This window comes from Cherax quadricarinatus, chromosome 8, assembly GCF_038502225.1.
Source record: "Cherax quadricarinatus isolate ZL_2023a chromosome 8, ASM3850222v1, whole genome shotgun sequence".
Classification (NCBI taxonomy): Eukaryota; Metazoa; Arthropoda; class Malacostraca; order Decapoda; family Parastacidae; genus Cherax; species Cherax quadricarinatus.
In genome coordinates this window covers 10,039,797-10,061,332 of record NC_091299.1, presented here as the reverse complement: position 1 = coordinate 10,061,332, position 21,536 = coordinate 10,039,797, and the positions used below count along the sequence as shown (strand labels likewise).

General features: G+C 39.6%; 1 protein-coding gene across 5 annotated transcripts in view; it reads right to left on the bottom strand.

Moving 5' to 3' along the window:
* The window catches only part of Gpat4 (Glycerol-3-phosphate acyltransferase 4), a 188,395-nt gene that overhangs the window by 53,581 nt on the left and 113,278 nt on the right, over nt 1-21,536 (bottom strand). For all 5 annotated transcript variants that reach the window (XM_070082848.1, XM_070082850.1, XM_070082851.1 and 2 more), the window contains one exon: nt 10,908-11,033. In XM_070082848.1, coding sequence (XP_069938949.1) covers nt 10,908-11,033 — 126 coding nt within the window. The remainder of the gene's footprint in view (nt 1-10,907; nt 11,034-21,536) is intronic.

The window sequence follows — 21,536 nt, the reverse complement described above, 5'->3', positions numbered from 1 at the left end:
ATTATTATTATTATACGGCATTCAGTACAGAATATACTGATAAAGGAAAATTAGGGAAATAATTTTAATACTGTATATAGTCCAGTATTATAGTGTTTCCCAACATGACTTTTTTTTTTTGTGGTGCAAAAGCCAAGTCAGATGCAGGAACTAAGTCAAGTGTAAGGTCAAGTGCCTTCAGTGCTACAATCATTTCAATAGTTTCTGTCCCTGTAAAGTGCAATCAACACTGGCTTTTAAATCAAGTGTTGAATCCAAGAGGATGTGTGTAATTCTCAGTGTTAAGCAGGAACTTCAAGTAATAAAGCAGGTTGAGTCTTTCATCTCAGTGGCAGAAGAATATGGTGTTAAGATATAGTAAATGATATCCATAGAAGCTGGGACAAACTTACAGACTATGCTCTTAACCTTTTTAGGGTCCAGACCCCCAATCTGAAACTTGTCCACAGGGTCCAAGAATTAAAAAAAAAAAAAAAAAAAAAAAGTTTCTTATGAAATGGTAGAGAATCATTTTCGCTTTTACGCTCTCACGAATTTTGCTGCATCAGCCATATTTATGCATTGGTGATTTTTCCCACTCTGACTCGCATTTTAGGCCAATTACGTTATTCCAGTTGACCAAATTCTTAAGCTATTTCGCTAATATTACTTCTATTTTATCGACTGAATACTAAGAAATCCCCCACTCAACTGTTTCAATTACACAAAAAAGTAATCAGAAATTGGTAAATTGGCCAATTTCGCACAGTTCAAAATATTCCAATTTCAAAATAGGGTCCAAAATAAACAATGGAGGCATTCCTGACACTTAACCCTCATTAAACTGTTCAAATGTAGATCTATGTTTTTACTGCCAGCACTTTTTTTCAAGCCATTTTCAATACTAAAACCAATCAAAATAAAAAACTGTGAATACAACTGTAAAAAACATATGCAAAACACCGCAAAGTCGCTGTTTTAATCCAAAAATACGGTCTCAAATTTTTTTTTCTCATTATGCAATGCGTGCTGCAGGATTTTTTTATATGGTGCAAACTTACTACATAGATGCATTCTTTCATATCTAGACCCAAATTTACTGCTTACATCTTATTTGAGCAAGTTGAGCTCATGGCATAGAACTACAGCTTGGACCCTGGCTTCATAGCTGTAGAACTACAGGACAGATCCTCAAAGGGTTAAGTTTAGTGCAGATGCTAGAGGAGCTTTACAGTTAGTTCCTCTGATTTAGAAAAAAAGTTATTCTGGGCCACCACTGTCGATCATGGAAGTTTACAATTCATCTCTCCATTACAAAAGGTTAAGTAAAATTAATATAAATTATGTACAGTACTATAAAATTACAATACAATAAAGTACAGTGGACCCTCGACCAACGATGGCATCGTATAATGTTAAATCCGACTAGCGATACATTTTAATGCAAAAATTTTGCCTCGACTAGTGCTAAAAAACTCGACCAACGCGATTCGTTCCGTTCGAGATGCATCCACGTGTGGCCTGCGCAGTGTTTACAAGCCAGCCACCATGGTCGCATCCAAACATAAAATCGGAACATTTCATATTATCACAGCGTTTTTAGTGATTGCACCTGCAAAATAAGTCACCATGGGCCCCAAGAAAGCTCCTAGTGCCATCCCCGTGATAAAAAAGGGTGAGAATTAGTATGGAAATTAAGAAAGATTTTGAAGGGTTTGGGGCTAACCCTGAGATGCCTATGCCAGTTGTGGAATCCATTGTGCCTACTTCAAAGATTAAGGAAATGTGTGCAAAGTGGGTTGAACTGCAAACCTTTATGGATGAAAATCACCCTAACACAGCTATTGCAAGCTGTGCTGGTGACTATTACAATGACAATGTTGTGGCCCATTTTAGGCAAATCGTAAAGGAATGGGAGGTACAGAGCTCTATGGACAGATATGTTGTGTGACAGAGGTCCAGTGACTCTTAAGCTGGTCCTAGTGGCATTAAAAGAAGAAGGGAAGTAACCCTGGAAAAGGACTTGGCACCTCAAGTCCTAATGGAAGGGGATTCCCCTTCTAAACACTAACACCATCCACACTCTCCCCTCCTCCCATCCCATCAATCATCACCAGATCTTCAATAAAGGTAAGTGTCATGCAATTGTACATGTCTTCTTCAGTTTGTGTGTATTAAAATTAATATTTCATGTGGTAAAAAAATTTTTTTTTCAATACTTTGGGGTGTCAGGAATGGATTAATTTGATTTCCATTATTTCTTATGGGGAAAATTAACTCAACTAACGATAATTTTGACTAACGATGAGCTCTCAGGAACGGATTAATATCGTTGGTCGAGGGTCCACTGTACTGTACTGTTGTACTACAGATTACACTACCTATTTTCTTAAGTGTCTAGATGTCTTCTGAATCAGATTACTAATTCCATTAGTTAAGACAACCAGATGATCATGAAAATTAATTTCATTATTTGGGAGTTTTGTACAATCGGTAATATTATACATCCTCTCCTTCCTGTTAGTCCATTAATGAGAGCATTGACTAAGTAAACACAGTAAAATCCAGCATTATCAAAGTAAAAAAGTTCAGTATCTGAATGCACTGTTCTGGGCCTTTACTGTTACTCATCCTCATAGCAGAGACAAAATCTATCATTTTTTGCAGACAATACCAAAATAAGTATGAAAGTCGCCTGGGTAGAAGACAAAAATTGCAAACAGACTTCAACCAAGTCTTCCAGTAGACAATGGAAAACAATATGACGTGGCATACACTGGGTATATTTTATTTGGCAGTTGCCACAACCATCTGGCATGCCCTCTCAACCAGTGAACTGGCAATTCAGAGTACTGCAATTATGTATTCCAATTATGTGGAAGCTGGCTACTTCAGCCAAGGTGGCATCACCCCAGCCCACCTGGTTGAGTGGCAGACTTCCGCAGACACTGGTTGTGACCACTGATGCTTTCAGTGGCATTCATTACACTTACTCTTCTGATATCTCTATACTTCAACATTGTACATAGAGCATATAATTGGTGAAGGAATACATGGGTACAGAAATCCATCCCTGCTGTGTTTTCCTTGCCCTTGCTTTGCCCTACCGATTACCTTATTTTGCTGACTTAGTTTTCACGACCAATTGCTACATGCTTTTTAACTACCAGTGTTCATAATACGTGAAATACAATCTTAACAAATTCCAAATGTTCAATTATACAAAGAATGAAGTACTGTACTCAAATTGAGCACTGTATACAAAATACAGACGAACCATCTCTCAGAATGAAAGGAACAGGTAAAAGACTTGAGGATAACAATGTCAGACGAACTATCATTTAGAGAACCAAAGGTAAATGACACAAAGGTCAGGAAAATTACAGAGTGAATAATGAGGAATTTCTGGAGAAATTATGCCAATGGTGACACTATTCCAATCACCTGTTCTCCTTCAAGAATGCTGCTTGGTGTTGATGGCTCTGTGTACAGCAGGTAGGATATCTAAGCTTGAAAACACAGAGATCATTTACTGCTCATATAGAGTTAATAAAGCATTTAAACTACTGGGAACACCTCAGAATGCTTGGAATGTATTCTCGAGAGCAGACACATATCTGATACTATATACATGGATGATACTCAAGGGCCTACCATAAACTTACTGAAGTGAGAGATATAGAAAGATGTATAAAATAGACCCAACAAAAAGCATGGATGCCAAGAGAACACTGTGTCAACATCAGTGGACAGACTCTTCAACCTATCAGCAGATACTAGAAATATTTCCTGAACAAGTGAAGTCTTCAAGACAAAACTGGACCACTACCTCTGAAATGCAGGTCAACTAAAATGTGGGCTAGGAGGCTGCCAACAACAGCATTATGGTTGAATGGGCAATCAACAGAAAAGCCTGGTTCCAGGCCAAACTGGAAGGGTTGAAAAATGCTTAAAACTGGTCACAGGTTATGGAGAACAGTGAATTCTATGAATTACCTTAAATTGCAAATATAATGCAGAGAATCTGAAGTATGGAGATTATGAGGAGGTGTGAGATTACCAAAACTATTATCCAGAGGGCTGAGGAGGGGTTATTGAGATGGTTTGGACATGTGCAGAGGATTGAATGAAATAGAATTACTTCGAGAGTATACAATTCTGTAGTGGAGGGAAGGAGGGGTAGGGGCCAGCCTAGGAAAGGTTGGAGGGAGGGGGTAAAGGTGGTTTTGTGTGCGAGGGGCTTGGACTTCCAGCAAGCGTGCGTGAGCATGTTAGACAGGAGTGAATGGAGACAGGTGGTTTTTAGGACTTGATGTGCTGTTGGAGTGTAAACAATGCAACATTTATGAAGGGATTCAGGGAAACTGGCAGGCCAGACTCAAGTCCTGGAGATGGGAAGTACAGTGTCTGCACTCTGAAGGAGGGGTGTTAATGTTGCAGTTTTATAACTGTAGTGTAAGCATGCCACTGGCAAGACAGTGGTGGAGTGAATGATGAAAGTTTTTCTTTTTTGGGCCACCCTGCCTTGGTGGGAAACGGCCGATGTGTTAATATAATATATTCAGAAATGCTAACCTGTCATTTTTTCCCACTACTAAATGCTTAAAGCTTGAAACAATCATTTTAAAATATTTCACCCACACAAGGATTTATCAGTCTTGATAAAGTTATGTAGGTCAAAGGCTTAAAAATGTTTCAACAATGTACTGGTCTCCATTCCTTTGCCAAGACAAAAAATTTAATAAACATGTGTTTTCTTTGGGTCACCCTGCCTTGGCAGGAAATGCTGTTCAGGAAGGAGGGGAGGGGAAAACTTTAGCACAGAAAAAATCCTAGTCAGTTATGGCTGCATCATGACCAAACTTAAATATCTCACAAGATTAGTGGAAACCAGATGATATAACTACATTTGTCCCAAACAAGCATCCTTCTGCTTGAACTGGCTCCAGCACCTGACTTAGGTCAGGTTTTTGGCCACTGTATATAAGCTGCTGCTGCAGCATTCATTTTTTAGTCTGCTGAAGAAGGCCTCAGCACAAGTCTCCAAAATTTAGTACAGTAGGGCCCCACTTATTCAGCAGGTTAGGTTCCAGGCTGCTACCAGAAAGCAGACTTCGCCGGAAAGCAGAACTCCATTTTTTCCATTTATAAATGCACATAAATGCCAAATAAGTTTACACTAACATATTAACTTAGCAATAGAACTAGGTATTAAAAAGTAAAATACACACACAGTACACTCATTATTTACCTCAAAATATTTGTAGTCTTAACCCTTTCAGGGTTTCCAACGTACTAGTATGGCATACACACCAGGGTTATTGATGTATTAGAACGCCTAAATTCAAGCGCCTTCAAATCTAGTGAGAGAAAGCTGGTAGGCCTACATATGAAAGAATGGGTCTATGTGGTCAGTGTGCACAGTATAAAAAAAAATCCTGCAGCACACAGTGCATAATGAGAAAAAAAAAAAAACTACGACCATGTTTTCGGTTTAAAACAGCGACTTTGCAGTGTATTTTCGTATGGTATTTATGGTTGTATTCTAGTTTTCTTGGTCTCATTTTATAGAATGGAAGACATATTACAGAAATTGAGATGGTTTTGATTGGTTTCACAATGAAAAGTACCTTGAAATTGAGCTCAAAGTAGCAGAAATGTTCGATTTTTGCCAAAGTTCAAAAGTAAACAAATCATGCCATGCATCCAATACACATCAACTGGAGAGTCTAATATTCTTCCACAAGTGCACTGACATTATTTATACCATTTCTACACTAATGCAGTAGACTGCATAACAGTAAATCTTCTATTTTTTGTGAGAATAAAAATTCAAAGTGGAAAGCAAAAGAAATGTAACAGAGGCCTGAACTGTAAATTATCTGGCATTTATATGCATTTATAAATGGAAAAAGTGGAGTACTGCTTTCCGGCGATGTCTGCTTTGCGGCGGTAGCCTGGAACCTAACCTGTCATATAAGTGGGGCCCTACTGTATATTTTTAATGCTAACTGTTTACCACCAAGGCAGGGTAATCCCAATTTTTAAATTTAGGGAAAGCACTAAATCCATGAGGGTCATGCAGTGCACAGGGAATGATAATGAAAGTATTTTCTTTTTGGGGATTTTCTTTCTTTTTTGGGTCACCCTGCCTCGGTGGGAGACGACAGACTTGTTGGAAAAAAAAAAAAAATTACAGTAACAGATATTAGGTTAGCAGTAGAACTAGGCATTAAAAAACAATAAAAAGTAAAATACACACACAGTACACTCATTATTTACCTCAAAATATTTGTAGTCTTAATGCAGGGCAAAAAGTGAGTAGAATTTATTGTAAGAAGTCAGGTGTGGGTAGGTATGGTAGTCCTCCTGGCCACCCCACCCACACATAATATACTAGGATGATGCTTGAAGTTCCCTAGAGTGATAAAATGCATATACAGTACACTCATTACTTACCTAAAAATATTTGTAGTCTTAATGGTCTTGATGAACATCAAAATGGTATACAATACCGACAGGTTGTTAGGTAAGACACATATGCAACAGTTAGACAACTTTATTCCGAAACGTTTCGCCTACACAGTAGGCTTCTTCAGTCGAATACAGAAAATAGGCAGGAACAGTAGAGATGTGAAGACGATGTAATCAGTCCATCACCCTTGTAGTCGTAGAATTTGAGGTTGTCAGTCCCTCGGCCTGGAGAAGTTCAGTTCCATAGTCAGGAACTATCTGATAGTTCCTGACTATGGAACTGAACTTCTCCAGGCCGAGGGACTGACAACCTCAAATTCTACGACTACAAGGGTGATGGACTGATTACATCGTCTTCACATCTCTACTGTTCCTGCCTATTTTCTGTATTCGACTGAAGAAGCCTACTGTGTAGGCGAAACGTTTCGGAATAAAGTTGTCTAACTGTTGCATATGTTGCTAACTTAATGGTCTTAATGTAGGGCGAGAGGTATTTATTCATAGAAAGTCGTGTGCGAGGTATGGCATCCCGCCTGGCCACCCCACCCACTATGACAATTAAAGCTCCCTAGAGCGATAAAATGCGTACACAGTACACTCATTACTTACCTTAAAATATCTGTAGTCTTAAATGTAGGGTGAGAGGCGAGTAAAAATACAAAAATGAATAAGAGAATGAGTAAAAGAGAGGACAGAGCCGTAGAGTATATAAACAAACAAACAAACAAACATGGCTGGTGGGCTGATCCACATTCATTTCCATAATGTATAGCTTATACATTATGTATAAGTTGTCTCCACAGTGGTACAGTAGAATAAAGAAAGGCCAACACTTCCAATCTCATGTAATTTTTAGAAGGAATGATGCTAAAATTATTACAAATTATTATTATTATTATTATTCCTAGGCCGACCCCTACCCCGCCTTCCTTCCACTACAGACTGGTACACTCTTGAAGTTATTCTGAGAATGGAGCGAAACAGAATAACTTCAAGAGTGTATCAGTCTGTAGTGGAAGGAAGGCGGGGTAGGGGTCGGCCTAGGAAAGGTTGGAGGGAGGGGGTAAAGGAGGTTTTGTGTGCGAGGGGCTTGGACTTCCAGCAGGCATGCGTGAGCGTGTTTGATAGGAGTGAATGGAGACAAATGGTTTTTAATACTTGACGTGCTGTTGGAGTGTGAGCAAAGTAACATTTATGAAGGGGTTCAGGGAAACCGGCAGGCCAGACTTGAGTCCTGGAGATGGGAAGTACAGTGCCTGCACTCTGAAGGAGGGGTGTTAATGTTGCAGTTTAAAAACTGTAGTGTAAAGCACCTTTCTGGCAAGACAGTGATGGAGTGAATGAAGGTGAAAGTTTTTCTTTTTCGGGCCACCCTGCCTTGGTGGGAATCGGCCAGTGTGATAATAAAAATAAAATAAATATTACAAGTTATTAGACTCTCCCACAAACAACATAGTAAACAAATCTCATATTTATGTCGATTTTTATACTGTGGGAGTATGTATCATATTATATGTTACGTAGCACGTTTATTATATAATTCTGAAAAATATCATAGATGGATTAATGGAAATGTCTATATTAACATAATATACATAGGTACAGGTACACACAAGTACATGTAAAATTATCAGAGTATGTACAGTGGTCCTTTGATAATCGTCGGGCTCGATAGTCGTCCTTTTCGGAAATCGTCACATTATTTTCGTCCAGACATTGGCTCGCAAATGGTCGGTCGACTCGCTAATCGTCGTTCGTCCTGGACGCGTACTCACGGCTCTGAGCCGCCTCGGCCTCCCTTCCTAGCCAGTGTGCCATTGTTTACCAGTGAGCGACGGTCCCCTCACTTGTTCATACGAAATATTTCATAATATTCCATTCATTTTAGTGCTTGCAAGTGCTAAATAAGCTACCATGGCTCCAAAGAAAGCTCCTAGTGCCAAGCCTTTAGTAAAGAAGGTGAGAAATACGACTGAACTTAAGAAAAACATCATTGAACAATATGAAAGTGGCGTACGTGTGCCCAAACTGGCCAGGATGTATAAAAAATCCCATACAACCATATCTCCCATCGTGGCCAAGAAAAAGGAAATCAAGGAAGCTATTGTTGCAAAGGGGGTAAATCTTTCTTCTTTCAACAAACCGGCCGTATCCCACCGAGGCAGGGTGGCCCAAAAAGAAAAACGAAAGTCTCTCTTTTTAAATTTAGTAATTTATACAGGAGAAGGGGTTACTAGCCCCTTGCTCCTGGCACTTTAGTCACCTCTCACAACACGCGTAGCTTACGGAGGAAGAATTCTGTTCCACTTCCCCATGGAGAAAAGGGGGTAAATATGCTGACAAAAATGAGATCACCAGTACTCGAAGATGTTGAGAAGTTATTATTGGCGTAGATAAACTAGAAACAATTAGCAGGAGATAGTCTTATGACGTCGATTGTTTGTGAAAAGGCTAGGCAGTTGCGTGACGATTTGGTAAAGAAATTGCCTGCAACGAGTACTGATATTTGTGAATTTAAGGCCAGCAAAGGTTGGTTTGAAAGATTTAAGAACCGTACTGGCATACACAGTGTGATAAGGCATGGTGAGGCTGCCAGTTCAGACAAAATTGCAGCTACAAAATTTGTAAGTGAATTCAAGGAGTACATAGAGGCTGAAGGACTGAAATCTGAACAAGTGTTCAATTGTGACAAAACAGGTCTCTTTAGGAAGAAAATGCCAAAGAGGACCTACATTACTCAGGAGGAAAAAGGACTACCAGGACACAAGCCTATGAAAGAGAGGCTGACGCTCATGTTCTGTGCTAATGCTAGTGGGGATTTCGAAGTGAAGCCGTTACTAGTGTACCATTCTGAAAATCCCAGTGTGTTCAGGAAAAACAATGTTATGAAGAGTGAATTGTGTGCTTTGGAAATTTAATAATAAGGCATGGGTCATGAGGGAAATTTTCGTTGAGTGGTTCAATGAAGTGTTTGGCCCTGGAAAAGAAACTGGATCTCAAGTGTCTCCTAGTAATGGACAATGCACCTGCTCATCCTCCAAACTTGGATGACCTAATTCTGCAGGAGTTTGGGTTCATCACAGTAAAGTTCTTGCCCCCAAATACCATTCCTCTCCTCCAGCCCATGGACCAGCAGGTCATTTCAAACTTTAAAAAACTCTACACCAAAGCAATGTTTCAAAGGTGCTTTAATGTGACCTGAGACACTCGATGGACTTTAAGAGAGTTTTGGAAAGATCACTTTAGTATCTTCAACTGCATAAGCCTTATAGGTAAGGCTTGGGAGTGAGTGACTACCAGGACTTTGAACTCTGCTTGGAAAAAATTGTGGCCAGACTGTGTCCACAAAAGGGATTTTGAAGGGTTTGTGGCTGACCCTGATGAGCCTATGTCAGTTGTGAACTCTATTGTGGCATTGGAGAGTTCCATGGGGTTGGATGTGAGTTTGGAGGATGTGGAAGAGTTGGTGGAAGACCACAACGAAGAGCTAACCACTGAGGAGCTGCAAGAGCTTCAGCAGGAACAGCAACGGATCGCAGCTTAGAATCTTGCTGCAGAGGAGCAGGAAGAGAGATGGAAGAAGGTGCCTTCTACAGAAATTAAAGAGATTTTTGAAATGTGGGGTACGATGGAAAGATTTATGGAGAAACATCACCCTGAGAAGGATGTTGCAAGCCATATCGGGAACTTGTACAGTGACAGAGTCTTGGCCCATTTTAGGGAATTTTTAAAGAGACGCCAAAAACAGCTCTCTGGACACTTTTTTTGCGAGACAGGACTCCAGTGATTCTCAAGCTAGTCCTAGTGGCATTAAGAAACAGAGAAGAGAAGTAACCCCAGAAAAGGACTTGGTACCTGAGGTGTTGATGGAAGGGGATTCCCCTTCTAAACAGTAACTAATCCAATCTCTCTCCTCCTCCAGTCTTCCATACACTAAGAAGAATTGCCAATAAAGGAAAGTGTTATGCTGTTAATGTTTCATTCAGCATGTCCCATTGTACTGTTTATGTACATCTATATTTCACGTAAAAAAATTTTTTTGTTTTAGCACTTCAGGGTGTCAGGAACAAATTAATTGTATTTACATTATTTCTCATGAGGAAAATTGATTAAAAAATAGTCTATTTCGATAATCGTCGCACTTCCAGGAACGGATTAACAATGATAAAGGAGGGACCACCGTACATATAAAATATGCAATAACTTAAAACACTTGAAATTTTGGAAAATTTAAAGACATAATAGACGTGTGCGCTCACGGAGAATGTAAACAAATCAGGTGGGGCTTGCTGTATAGCAAATTTTGGTCATAATTTGAAATCGCCGTATTAGTGGAATGCCGTAAGGCAAAACACCGTAAAGCAGGGCCCTACTGTATATAGAATTACATAGTTTGATGCTTTTCTAATCTCTGTTTATTAGATTCTTTCTTCACTATTCTCAAGCAAACTTACCGTAAGTTCCTCTGCAGAAAACCTTTTAGTAACTTCATCATCCACAATTGCCTCCATACCAGTGCGAATGTAGTCAAGGCAGTCGCCTAATTCAAACTCGTGTGTGCCCAGTCTTTCATTATTGTCCTGTTGAAGAAATCAAGTTTAATATTTTGCAGACATACTACATAAAGGCTATATACAAAGCACTGGTCAGGCCTCTCTCAAGGTGCTACCAAATTTTTATGACAGCATTTATGATCAGAGGATTGTACCATATTCAGAACACTATTAAATTTGACTTCCAGTACTTCTCTAACGGCACACCAAAAACTGCAGTACAAGGGATCTCCTCCAAATGACATATAGGGACCAGAGAAAATGTTCATTAAGCAAAACTACATTAGGCGAATCACATTTTCCCATTAAAGCCCATGCTACAACTGAGATGGGGATGGGAATGATAATGTTCAATATCAAATTCCTATTATTTTTTCATTTGACAAATGTTTACCAAAAACATGAGAGCATGCGCAGGCACGCACATGCACCACATGATCATGTACACAAAATTACTGAATATAGTCCCAAAACAATTTAGGAAAAATAAAATACAGATCCTCCATCACAAATCTTGCATCATTGGGACCTGTTGTGTGCCGGATTACTGAGTTTGCCGGATTACAGAGTGGTTAGGTTAGAATACACTTAATAATATTAACCAACTTGACTTGCACAGTTCATTGAACATCGGCAAAAATCGAACATTTCTGCTACTTTGAGCTCAATTTCAAGGTACTTTTCATCATGAAAGCAATCAAAATCATGTCTATTTCTGTAATATATCTTCCATTCTATCAAATGAGTCCAAAAAAATGAGAATACAACCATAAAAACCATACGAAAATATACTGCAAAGAGGCGGCTAATGGCTGAGAAGTTAACTCCTTTATTTATCGTCCATCTTTTTTATTTTTGTTGTACGTTAAGAAGCATCTTTCCATCATACATTGCTCAAGTTTCAATGAGATAGCCCAACAAACAACCAAGAAAAAGAAAATATTTACCAAAAATCATACATGGCAAGCCCAAGCCAGGTACTGGAAATAAGTCACTGACTTTTCTGGGTTATCCTAGGTTCTCTATACATACACTGCTATGTATGATAATCTATGTACAGTGGACCCTCACCTAACGATATTAATTGGTACCCGAGAACGAATATCGTTAGGCGAGTTTTTTAGCATTAGCAGAGGCAAAATGTTAGCGTTAAAATGTATCGTTGGGCGAATTTAACGTTATGCGATGCTTTCGTTAGGCGAGGGTCCACTGTAACTGTATTTGTGTATACCTGAATAAACTTATTTACTTCTAGTCTGTCAACTGAGTACAAGAAACCGCCCATTCACTTATTTCAACTACCTAATAAAGTGGTCAGAAATTGGCAATTTGGCTGATTTCACACAAATTTCAACAGATGCCAATTTCAAAATAGGGTCCAGAATAAACAAGGCAGACATTCCTGGCACTAAAATAACATTTTCTCTGTTCATTAGTCATGGCTACAGGCCCCTCTTATATTACTCTTGCTTTTCATTTGGAATTTTTATTCACAAAAAAATATTTACTGTTATGCAGACTGCTGCATTATTGTAATAATTGTATAAATAATGTCAACCCATTCTTGACTCCGTATTGGAATTTAGACTGGCAGGTGGACAGGTATTGGACGATGACGTCATTTGTTTACTCTTGGCTTTGCTAAAGAATAGAACATTTTCGCTACTGTGAACGCAATTTCAAGGTACTTTTCGTCATGAAAGCAATCAAAATCACATCTATTTCTGTAATATATCTTTCATTCTATCAAATGAGACCGAAAAAATGAGAACATGGCCATAACCATACAAAAATATACCGCTAAGTGGCCGCTAATGGCTGAGAAGTGAACTCCGCTATTTATGGTCTGATTTCTTTATTTTTTGGTGTACGTGAAGAAGTAGCTTTCCATCATACATAGCCCAAGTTTGAATAAGATAACCCAACAAACAACTGAGAAAATATTATAATAATAATAATAATAATAATAATAATAATAATAATAATAATAATAATAATAATCTTTATTTACTACACGTACATGTACAAGAGAGCAAATGAGAGAGTGGGTGAGATGTTATCAACAAATTTTGTTGAAAATAAGAAAAAGTTTTGGAGTGAGATTAACAAGTTAAGGAAGCCTAGAAAACAAATGGATTTGTCAGTTAAAAATAGGAGAGGAGAGTTATTAAATGGAGAGTTAGAGGTATTGGGAAGATGGAGGGAATATTTTGAGGAATTGTTAAATGTTGATGAAGATAGGGAAGCTGTGATTTCGTGTATAGGGCAAGGAGGAATAACATCTTGTAGGAGTGAGGAAGAGCCAGTTGTGAGTGTGGGGGAAGTTCGTGAGGCAGTAGGTAAAATGAAAGGGGGTATGGCAGCCGAGATTGATGGGATAAAGATAGAAATGTTAAAAGCAGGTGGGAATATAGTTTTGGAGTGGTTGGTGCAATTATTTAATAAATGTATGGAAGAGGGTAAGGTACCTAGGGATTGGCAGAGAGCATGCATAGTTCCTTTGTATAAAGGCAAAGGGGACAAAAGAGAGTGCAAAAATTATAGGGGGATAAGTCTGTTGAGTATACCTGGTAAAGTGTATGGTAGAGTTATTATTGAAAGAATTAAAAGTAAGACTGAGAATAGGATAGCAGATGAACAAGGAGGCTTTAGGAAAGGCAGGGGGTGTGTGGACCAGGTGTTTACAGTGAAACATATAAGTGAACAGTATTTAGATAAGGCTAAAGAGGTCTTTGTGGCAGTTATGGATTTGGAAAAGGTGTATGACAGGATGGATAGGGGGGCAATGTGGCAGATGTTGCAGGTGTATGGTGTAGGAGGTAGGTTACTGAAAGCAGTGAAGAGTTCTTACGAGGATAGTGAGGCTCAAGTTAGAGTAAATAGGAAAGAGGGAAATTATTTCCCAGTAAAAGTAGGCCTTAGACAAGGATGTGTGACGTCATCGTGGTTGTTTAATATATTTATAGATGGGGTTGTAAGAGAAGTAAATGCGAGGGTCTTGACAAGAGGCGTGGAGTTAAAAGATAAAGAATCACACAAAGTGGGAGTTGTCACAGTTGCTCTTTGCTGATGACACTGTGCTCTTGGGAGATTCTGAAGAGAAGTTACAGAGATTGGTGGATGAATTTGGTAGGGTGTGCAAAAGAAGAAAATTAAAAGTGAATACAGGAAAGAGTAAGGTTATGAGGATAACAAAAAGATTAGGTGATGAAAGACTGGATATCAGATTGGAGGGAGAGAGTATGGAGGAGGTGAATGTATTCAGATATTTGGGAGTGGACGTGTCAGCGGATGGGTCTATGAAGGATGAGGTGAATCATAGAATTGATGAGGGGAAAAGGGTGAGTGGTGCACTTAGGAGTCTGTGGAGACAAAGAACTTTGTCCTTGGAGGCAAAGAGGGGAATGTATGAGAGTATAGTTTTACCAACACTCTTATATGAGTGTGAAGCATGGGTGATGAATGTTGCAGCGAGGAGAAGGCTGGAGGCAGTGGAGATGTCATGTCTGAGGGCAATGTGTGGTGTGAATATAATGCAGAGAATTCGTAGTTTGGAAGTTAGGTGCGGGATTACCAAAACTGTTGTCCAGAGGGCTGAGGAAGGGTTGTTGAGGTGGTTCGGACATGTAGAGAGAATGGAGCGAAACAGAATGACTTCAAGACTGTATCAATCTATAGTGGAAGGAAGGCGGGGTAGGGGTCGGCCTAGGAAAGGTTGGAGGGAGGGGGTAAAGGAGGTTTTGTGTGCGAGGGGCTTGGATTTCCAGCAGGCGTGCGTGAGCGTGTTTGATAGGAGTGAATGGAGACGAATGATTTTTAATACTTGACGTGCTGTTGGAGTGTGAGCAAAGTAACATTTATGAAGGGGTTCAGGGAAACCGGGAGGCCGGACTTGAGTCCTGGAGATGGGAAGTACAGTGCCTGCACTCTGAAGGAGGGGTGTTAATGTTGCAGTTTAAAAACTGTAGTGTAAAGCACCCTTCTGGCAAGACAGTGATGGAGTGAATGATGGTGAAAGTTTTCTTTTTCGGGCCACCCTGCCTTGGTGGGAATCGGCCAGTGTGATAATAAAAAAAAAATATACAGATTTAAGGAAATTTGTATAGACTAAGACCTCTTAGGGTATGGTTTCCTAACCTTTTCATTACTGCAACCCTCAAAATTACAAGTCCCTTCAGTGTCGCAATCAGAAAAACCTAAAATTATAGAGAAATTTTTCTAAAGGAAACGATACAAAATATGCAAAATTTGATGTAAAATATACAGAATTACACAGACCCAAAGTTTCAGGTCAGAGAGGATTTAACCCTTTCAGGGTCCGTCCCGTAGATCTGCGGCTTCACATTCAGTGTCCAAACCGTAGATCTATGCCAAAATTCTAGCGCCGTCAAATTTAGCATGAAAACGCTCATAGGCCTACATGTGAGAGAACGGGTCTGCGTGGTGGGTGTGCACCATAAACAAAAAATCTAGGTGCCTGCATAGCATTGTGGGAACGCCGGCTCAGTTACCCTTGTTCACCATGCCTCATCTCAAGGCAGCTCTCACTCCAAGGAAAATTGGGACTCTCCTCTTCCTATCTGATAGTTCTGACACTGATGGAAGTGGAAATGAAGACGAATTCTTTGGCTTTGATCAGTTAGTGACTGAAAGGAATGACCAGGATATCGATAACAGCGCAGAAAACCCTGATGATCCTCAACCTTCTACCTCTGGTGTGGGCACTCCTCAGTCACAATCAGTTGTACCTCAACGTAAGAGAAAACTATTATTTTTGCGTGGCCAGGCCTCTGACTTCAGTAATGATGATGATAGTGACGTGGATTGTGATTTTATTGCTCTTGACGATCATTCGAGTAGTGATAGTGAAGAAACATATTCACCAGTGAAGCGCCGGTATGTATGCCGCCGCATGCACTCAGGTAGTGTACCCTATGCAGTGCCCAGGGGACAGTACATCCCGGAGTACATTCCGTGGCCCTACACCAGGAATACACACATTTGTGAATGTATATTAGACCCACCAACAGGCGTGTATTAGGCATGCGAGTTCATTTGTTTACTCTTGAACATCGGCAAAAATTTAACATTTCCGCTAATTTGAGCTCAGTTTCAAGCCATTTCCAGTGCTAAAACCAATCAAAATCATCTCTATTTCTGTAATATGTCTTCCATCCTATCAAATGAGACCAAGAAATTGCAAATACACCTATAAAAAACATACGAGAAAACACTGCAAAGTCGCTGTTTTAATCGAAAATTACGCTCTCAGTTTTTTCTCTCATTATACACTGTGTGCTGCAGGATTTGTTTTATGTGGTGCACACATACCACATAGATGTATTCTCTCATATCTAGGCCAAAATTTACCACTCACAGCTTATCAGAGTGAGCTGAGCTTATGGCGTAGATCTACGGTTTGGACCCTGAACGTAAAGCCGTAGATTTATGGCAAGGACCCTGAAAGGGTTAAGGTAAATATTATTTCTGCTGCATTTGTAGTCTTAAGCAACAAAAACATCATCATTTTTATTTTTGTAAGATCTGGATGTAAAAAAAAAAAAATTACTTTTGGGGGGTCCCAGGAATGTAACCCTATTTTTCCTACAAGTTCTTCAGTTTACATAACACAGATTTACCTAACATGGCATTTTCAGGAATGTAACTACCGTGTAATATGAGGGTCTACTGTATATAAAACATGTAATAACTTAAAAACACTTGAAATTCTGGAAAGTTTCCAGACATGATGGAGAGAGAGAGAGCTCGTAGAGGATGTAAACAGTGGCTCAAGGAGACTGTACTAGCGAGTCAGGTGGGGGGAGGGAGCCATATAACGAGTTTTGGCCACAATTTGAAATGTCCGTACTAGTGAAATGCCATAGAGGCCATACTGTACAGCAATTAAGTGAATGATGGTGAATGCATTTTCTTCTTTGGGGTCATCCTGCCTTGGTAGGAAAAAAAAAAAAGATAAGCAATGAGTCCTATATTATTCCTGGTTTGCACAAGTGATTTACCAACACAAGTGAACTGTCAAATATTCTTGTCTGTGAAATACCAAAATAATAATGATACAAACTAATGAGAATGGAAGAAGACTGGAAGAGAGCCTGAACAGATTACAAGAATAGTTATACAATTGATTACTCAAGTTTAACCCCAGATAAATGAATGTCAAGAAAATAAATGGAAAAGACTAGATTATCACCTAGAAAAAACTCAACGACTCGCTAAGAAAATATTTGGAATAACCATTACAACAAAATTTCCTATAAATTACACAAACATTGGAAGCACATCAGGCTGAGAAAAATTAAGGCTGGGGAACAGAGAGGCTACTCCTTGGCTGCAAGCCAAGCTGATAAGTACTGCATAAAATAAACAAGTTCTGATAACAATGAAGGTCTTTAGTGTTGCCAGGGGTTACAAAGTCTATCATAGCAAAGCATGACATTCCTCAGAATTCCATTGCTTGATTCAATAAAATCTAAATGTTCACAAGTCATTTTTTTTACATCTCTCATGGATTTATATACAATAATTTAAATTATAAGAAATACCAAATATACCAAACAAAAATAATTATAAAATTAAACAAATAACCACAATTCACTTCAAAATGTATAACAAATATTGCCAGACCATCAAAATGCACTGATAAAAGTGAAATTCCCAGAGCAATTACAAGCTCAAGGAAATATTAAACCAACATTGTCTTCCTCGAGGGTTGTACAAATATAGCCTCTCCTCACTTAACAGCGGAGTACCGTTCCTGAGACCACATCATATTTGTCGCTAAGTGAGGTGCATACTATAATGGTAGCGAGTTTGTGTCAACCATCTTGGATATTGTTTTAATGTCACCTTTGCACCACTTATAACATTTCTGGTATATTTTTAAATGTTTATACAGTAGTGTACTGTACAGTATACGTATTGAAATAAACAGAATAGAGGAAATCAGCTTTAATATACGTTAGTTAGGTATGAATACTGGTCAGAGAGCCCACCGTAACTCCGAGGCGTCGGTAAACGAGCATGTTGCTAAGTGAGGAGAGCCAATATACCTTTCGACCACCTGATGGTCTGGCTTGACCAGTGAAGCTACTGATGCTAGCAGCACACAGCTAACAAGAACTACATTATTATTTTTCATGGGGAGTACTATTTTTTATTTTATTATCACACTCGCCGATTCCCACCAAGGCAGGGTGGCCCGAAAAAGAAAAACTTTCACCATCATTCACTCCATCACTGTCTTGCCAGAAGGGTGCTTTACACTACAGTTTTTAAACTGCAACATTAACACCCCTCCTTCAGAGTGCAGGCACTGTACTTCCCATCTCCAGGACTCAAGTCCGGCCTGCCGGTTTCCCTGAACCCCTTCATAAATGTTACTTTGCTCACACTCCAACAGCACGTCAAGTATTAAAAACCATTTGTCTCCATTTACTCCTATCAAACACGCTCACGCATGCCTGCTGGAAGTCCAAGCCCCTCGCACACAAAACCTCCTTTACCCCCTCCCTCCAACCTTTCCTAGGCCGACCCCTACCCCGCCTTCCTTCCACTACAGACTGATACACTCTTGAAGTTATTCTGTTTCGCTCCATTCTCTCCACATGTCCGAACCACCTCAACAACCCTTCCTCAGCCCTCTGGACAACAGTTTTGGTAATCCCGCACCTCCTCCTAACTTCCAAACTACGAATTCTCTGCATTATATTCACACTACACATTGCTCTCAGACATGACATTTCCACTGCCTCCAGCCTTCTCCTCGCTGCAACATTCATCACCCATGCTTCACACCCATATAAAAGCGTTGGTAAAACTATACTCTCATACATTCCCCTCTTTGCCTCCAAGGACAAAGTTCTTTGTCTCCACAGACTCCTAAGTGCACCACTCACCCTTTTCCCCTCATCAATTCTATGATTCACCTCATCTTTCATAGACCCATCCGCTGACACGTCCACTCCCAAATATCTGAATACATTCACCTCCTCCATACTCTCTCCCTCCAATCTGATATCCAATCTTTCATCACCTAATCTTTTTGTTATCCTCATAACCTTACTCTTTCCTGTATTCACTTTCAATTTTCTTCTTTTGCACACCCTACCAAATTCATCCACCAATCTCTGCAACTTCTCTTCAGAATCTCCCAAGAGCACAGTGTCATCAGCAAAGAGCAACTGTGACAACTCCCACTTTATGTGTGATTCTTTATCTTTTAACTCCACGCCTCTTGCCAAGACCCTCGCATTTACTTCTCTTACAACCCCATCTCTAAATATATTGAAAAACCACGGTGACATCACACATCCTTGTCTAAGGCCTACTTTTACTGGGAAATAATTTCCCTCTTTCCTACATACTCTAACTTGAGCCTCACTATCCTCGTAAAAACTCTTCACTGCTTTCAGTAACCTACCTCCTACACCATACATCTGCAACATCTGCCACATTGCCCCCCTATCCACCCTGTCATACGCCTTTTCCAAATCCATAAATGCCACAAAGACCTCTTTAGCCTTATCTAAATACTGTTCACTTATATGTTTCACTGTAAACACCTGGTCCACACACCCCCTACCTTTCCTAAAGCCTCCTTGTTCATCTGCTATCCTATTCTCCGTCTTACTCTTAATTCTTTCAATAATAACTCTACCATACACTTTGCCAGGTATACTCAACAGACTTATCCCCCTATAATTTTTGCACTCCCTTTTATCCCCTTTGCCTTTATACAAAGGAACTATGCATGCTCTCTGCCAATCCCTAGGTACCTTACCCTCTTCCATACATTTATTAAATAATTGCACCAACCACTCCAAAACTATATCCCCACCTGCTTTTAACATTTCAATCTTTATCCCATCAATCCCGGCTGCCTTACCCCTTTTCATTTTACCTACTGCCTCACGAACTTCCCCCACACTCACAACTGGCTCTTCCTCACTCCTACAAGATGTTGTTCCTCCTTGCCCTATACACGAAATCACAGCTTCCCTATCTTCATCAGCATTTAACAATTCCTCAAAATATTCCCTCCATCTTCCCAATACCTCTAACTCTCCATTTAATAACTCTCCTCTCCTATTTTTAACTGACAAATCCATTTGTTCTCTAGGCTTTCTTAACTTGTTAATCTCACTCCAAAACTTTTTCTTATTTTCAACAAAATTTGTTTATAACATCTCACCCACTCTCTCATTTGCTCTCTTTTTACATTGCTTCACCACTCTCTTAACCTCTCTTTTTCTCCATATACTCTTCCCTCCTTGCATCACTTCTACTTTGTAAAAACTTCTCATATGCTAACTTTTTCTCCCTTACTACTCTCTTCACATCATCATTCCACCAATCGCTCCTCTTCCCTCCTGCACCCACTTTCCTGTAACCACAAACTTCTGCTGAACACTCTAACACTACATTTTTAAACCTACCCCATACCTCTTCGACCCCATTGCCTATGCTCTCATTAGCCCATCTATCCTCCAATAGCTGTTTATATCTTACCCTAACTGCCTCCTCTTTTAGTTTATAAACCTTCACCTCTCTCTTCCCTGATGCTTCTATTCTCCTTGTATCCCATCTACCTTTTACTCTCAGTGTAGCTACAACTAGAAAGTGATCTGATATATCTGTGGCCCCTCTATAAACATGTACATCCTGAAGTCTACTCAACAGTCTTTTATCTACCAATACATAATCCAACAAACTACTGTCATTTCGCCCTACATCATATCTTGTATACTTATTTATCCTCTTTTTCTTAAAATATGTATTACCTATAACTAAACCCCTTTCTATACAAAGTTCAATCAAAGGGCTCCCATTATCATTTACACCTGGCACCCCAAACTTACCTACCACACCCTCTCTAAAAGTTTCTCCTACTTTAGCATTCAGGTCCCCTACCACAATTTCTCTCTCACTTGGTTCAAAGGCTCCTATACATTCACTTAACATCTCCCAAAATCTCTCTCTCTCCTCTGCATTTCTCTCTTCTCCAGGTGCATACACGCTTATTATGATCCACTTCACGCATCCAACCTTTACTTTAATCCACATAATTCTTGAATTTACACATTCATATTCTCTTTTCTCCTTCCATAACTGATCATTCAACATTACTGCTACCCCTTCCTTTGCTCTAACTCTCTCAGATACTCCAGATTTAATCCCATTTATTTCCCCCCACCGAAATTCCCCTACCCCCTTCAGCTTTGTTTCGCTTAGGGGAGTACTAAACCCTTAATTAACCCTTAAACTGTCCAAACAGATCTACATTTTCAATGCCAGAGCTCCAAATATTTGAAAAAAAAATTTAATTAAAGAGGGCAATTTTGTGCCTAACAAGACCAAAAAAAATTTTTAGGATCAGCACTTACCGAGATGTAAGACCGTGAAGTTGGCGCTGGATGCTCACCTGATGGCAACATCAAGTCCTACCGCTTGCAGAAGTGTTGCCGATATACCTTTCTCTCTATTTTAATTTAAATAATTTTTATGTTCTGA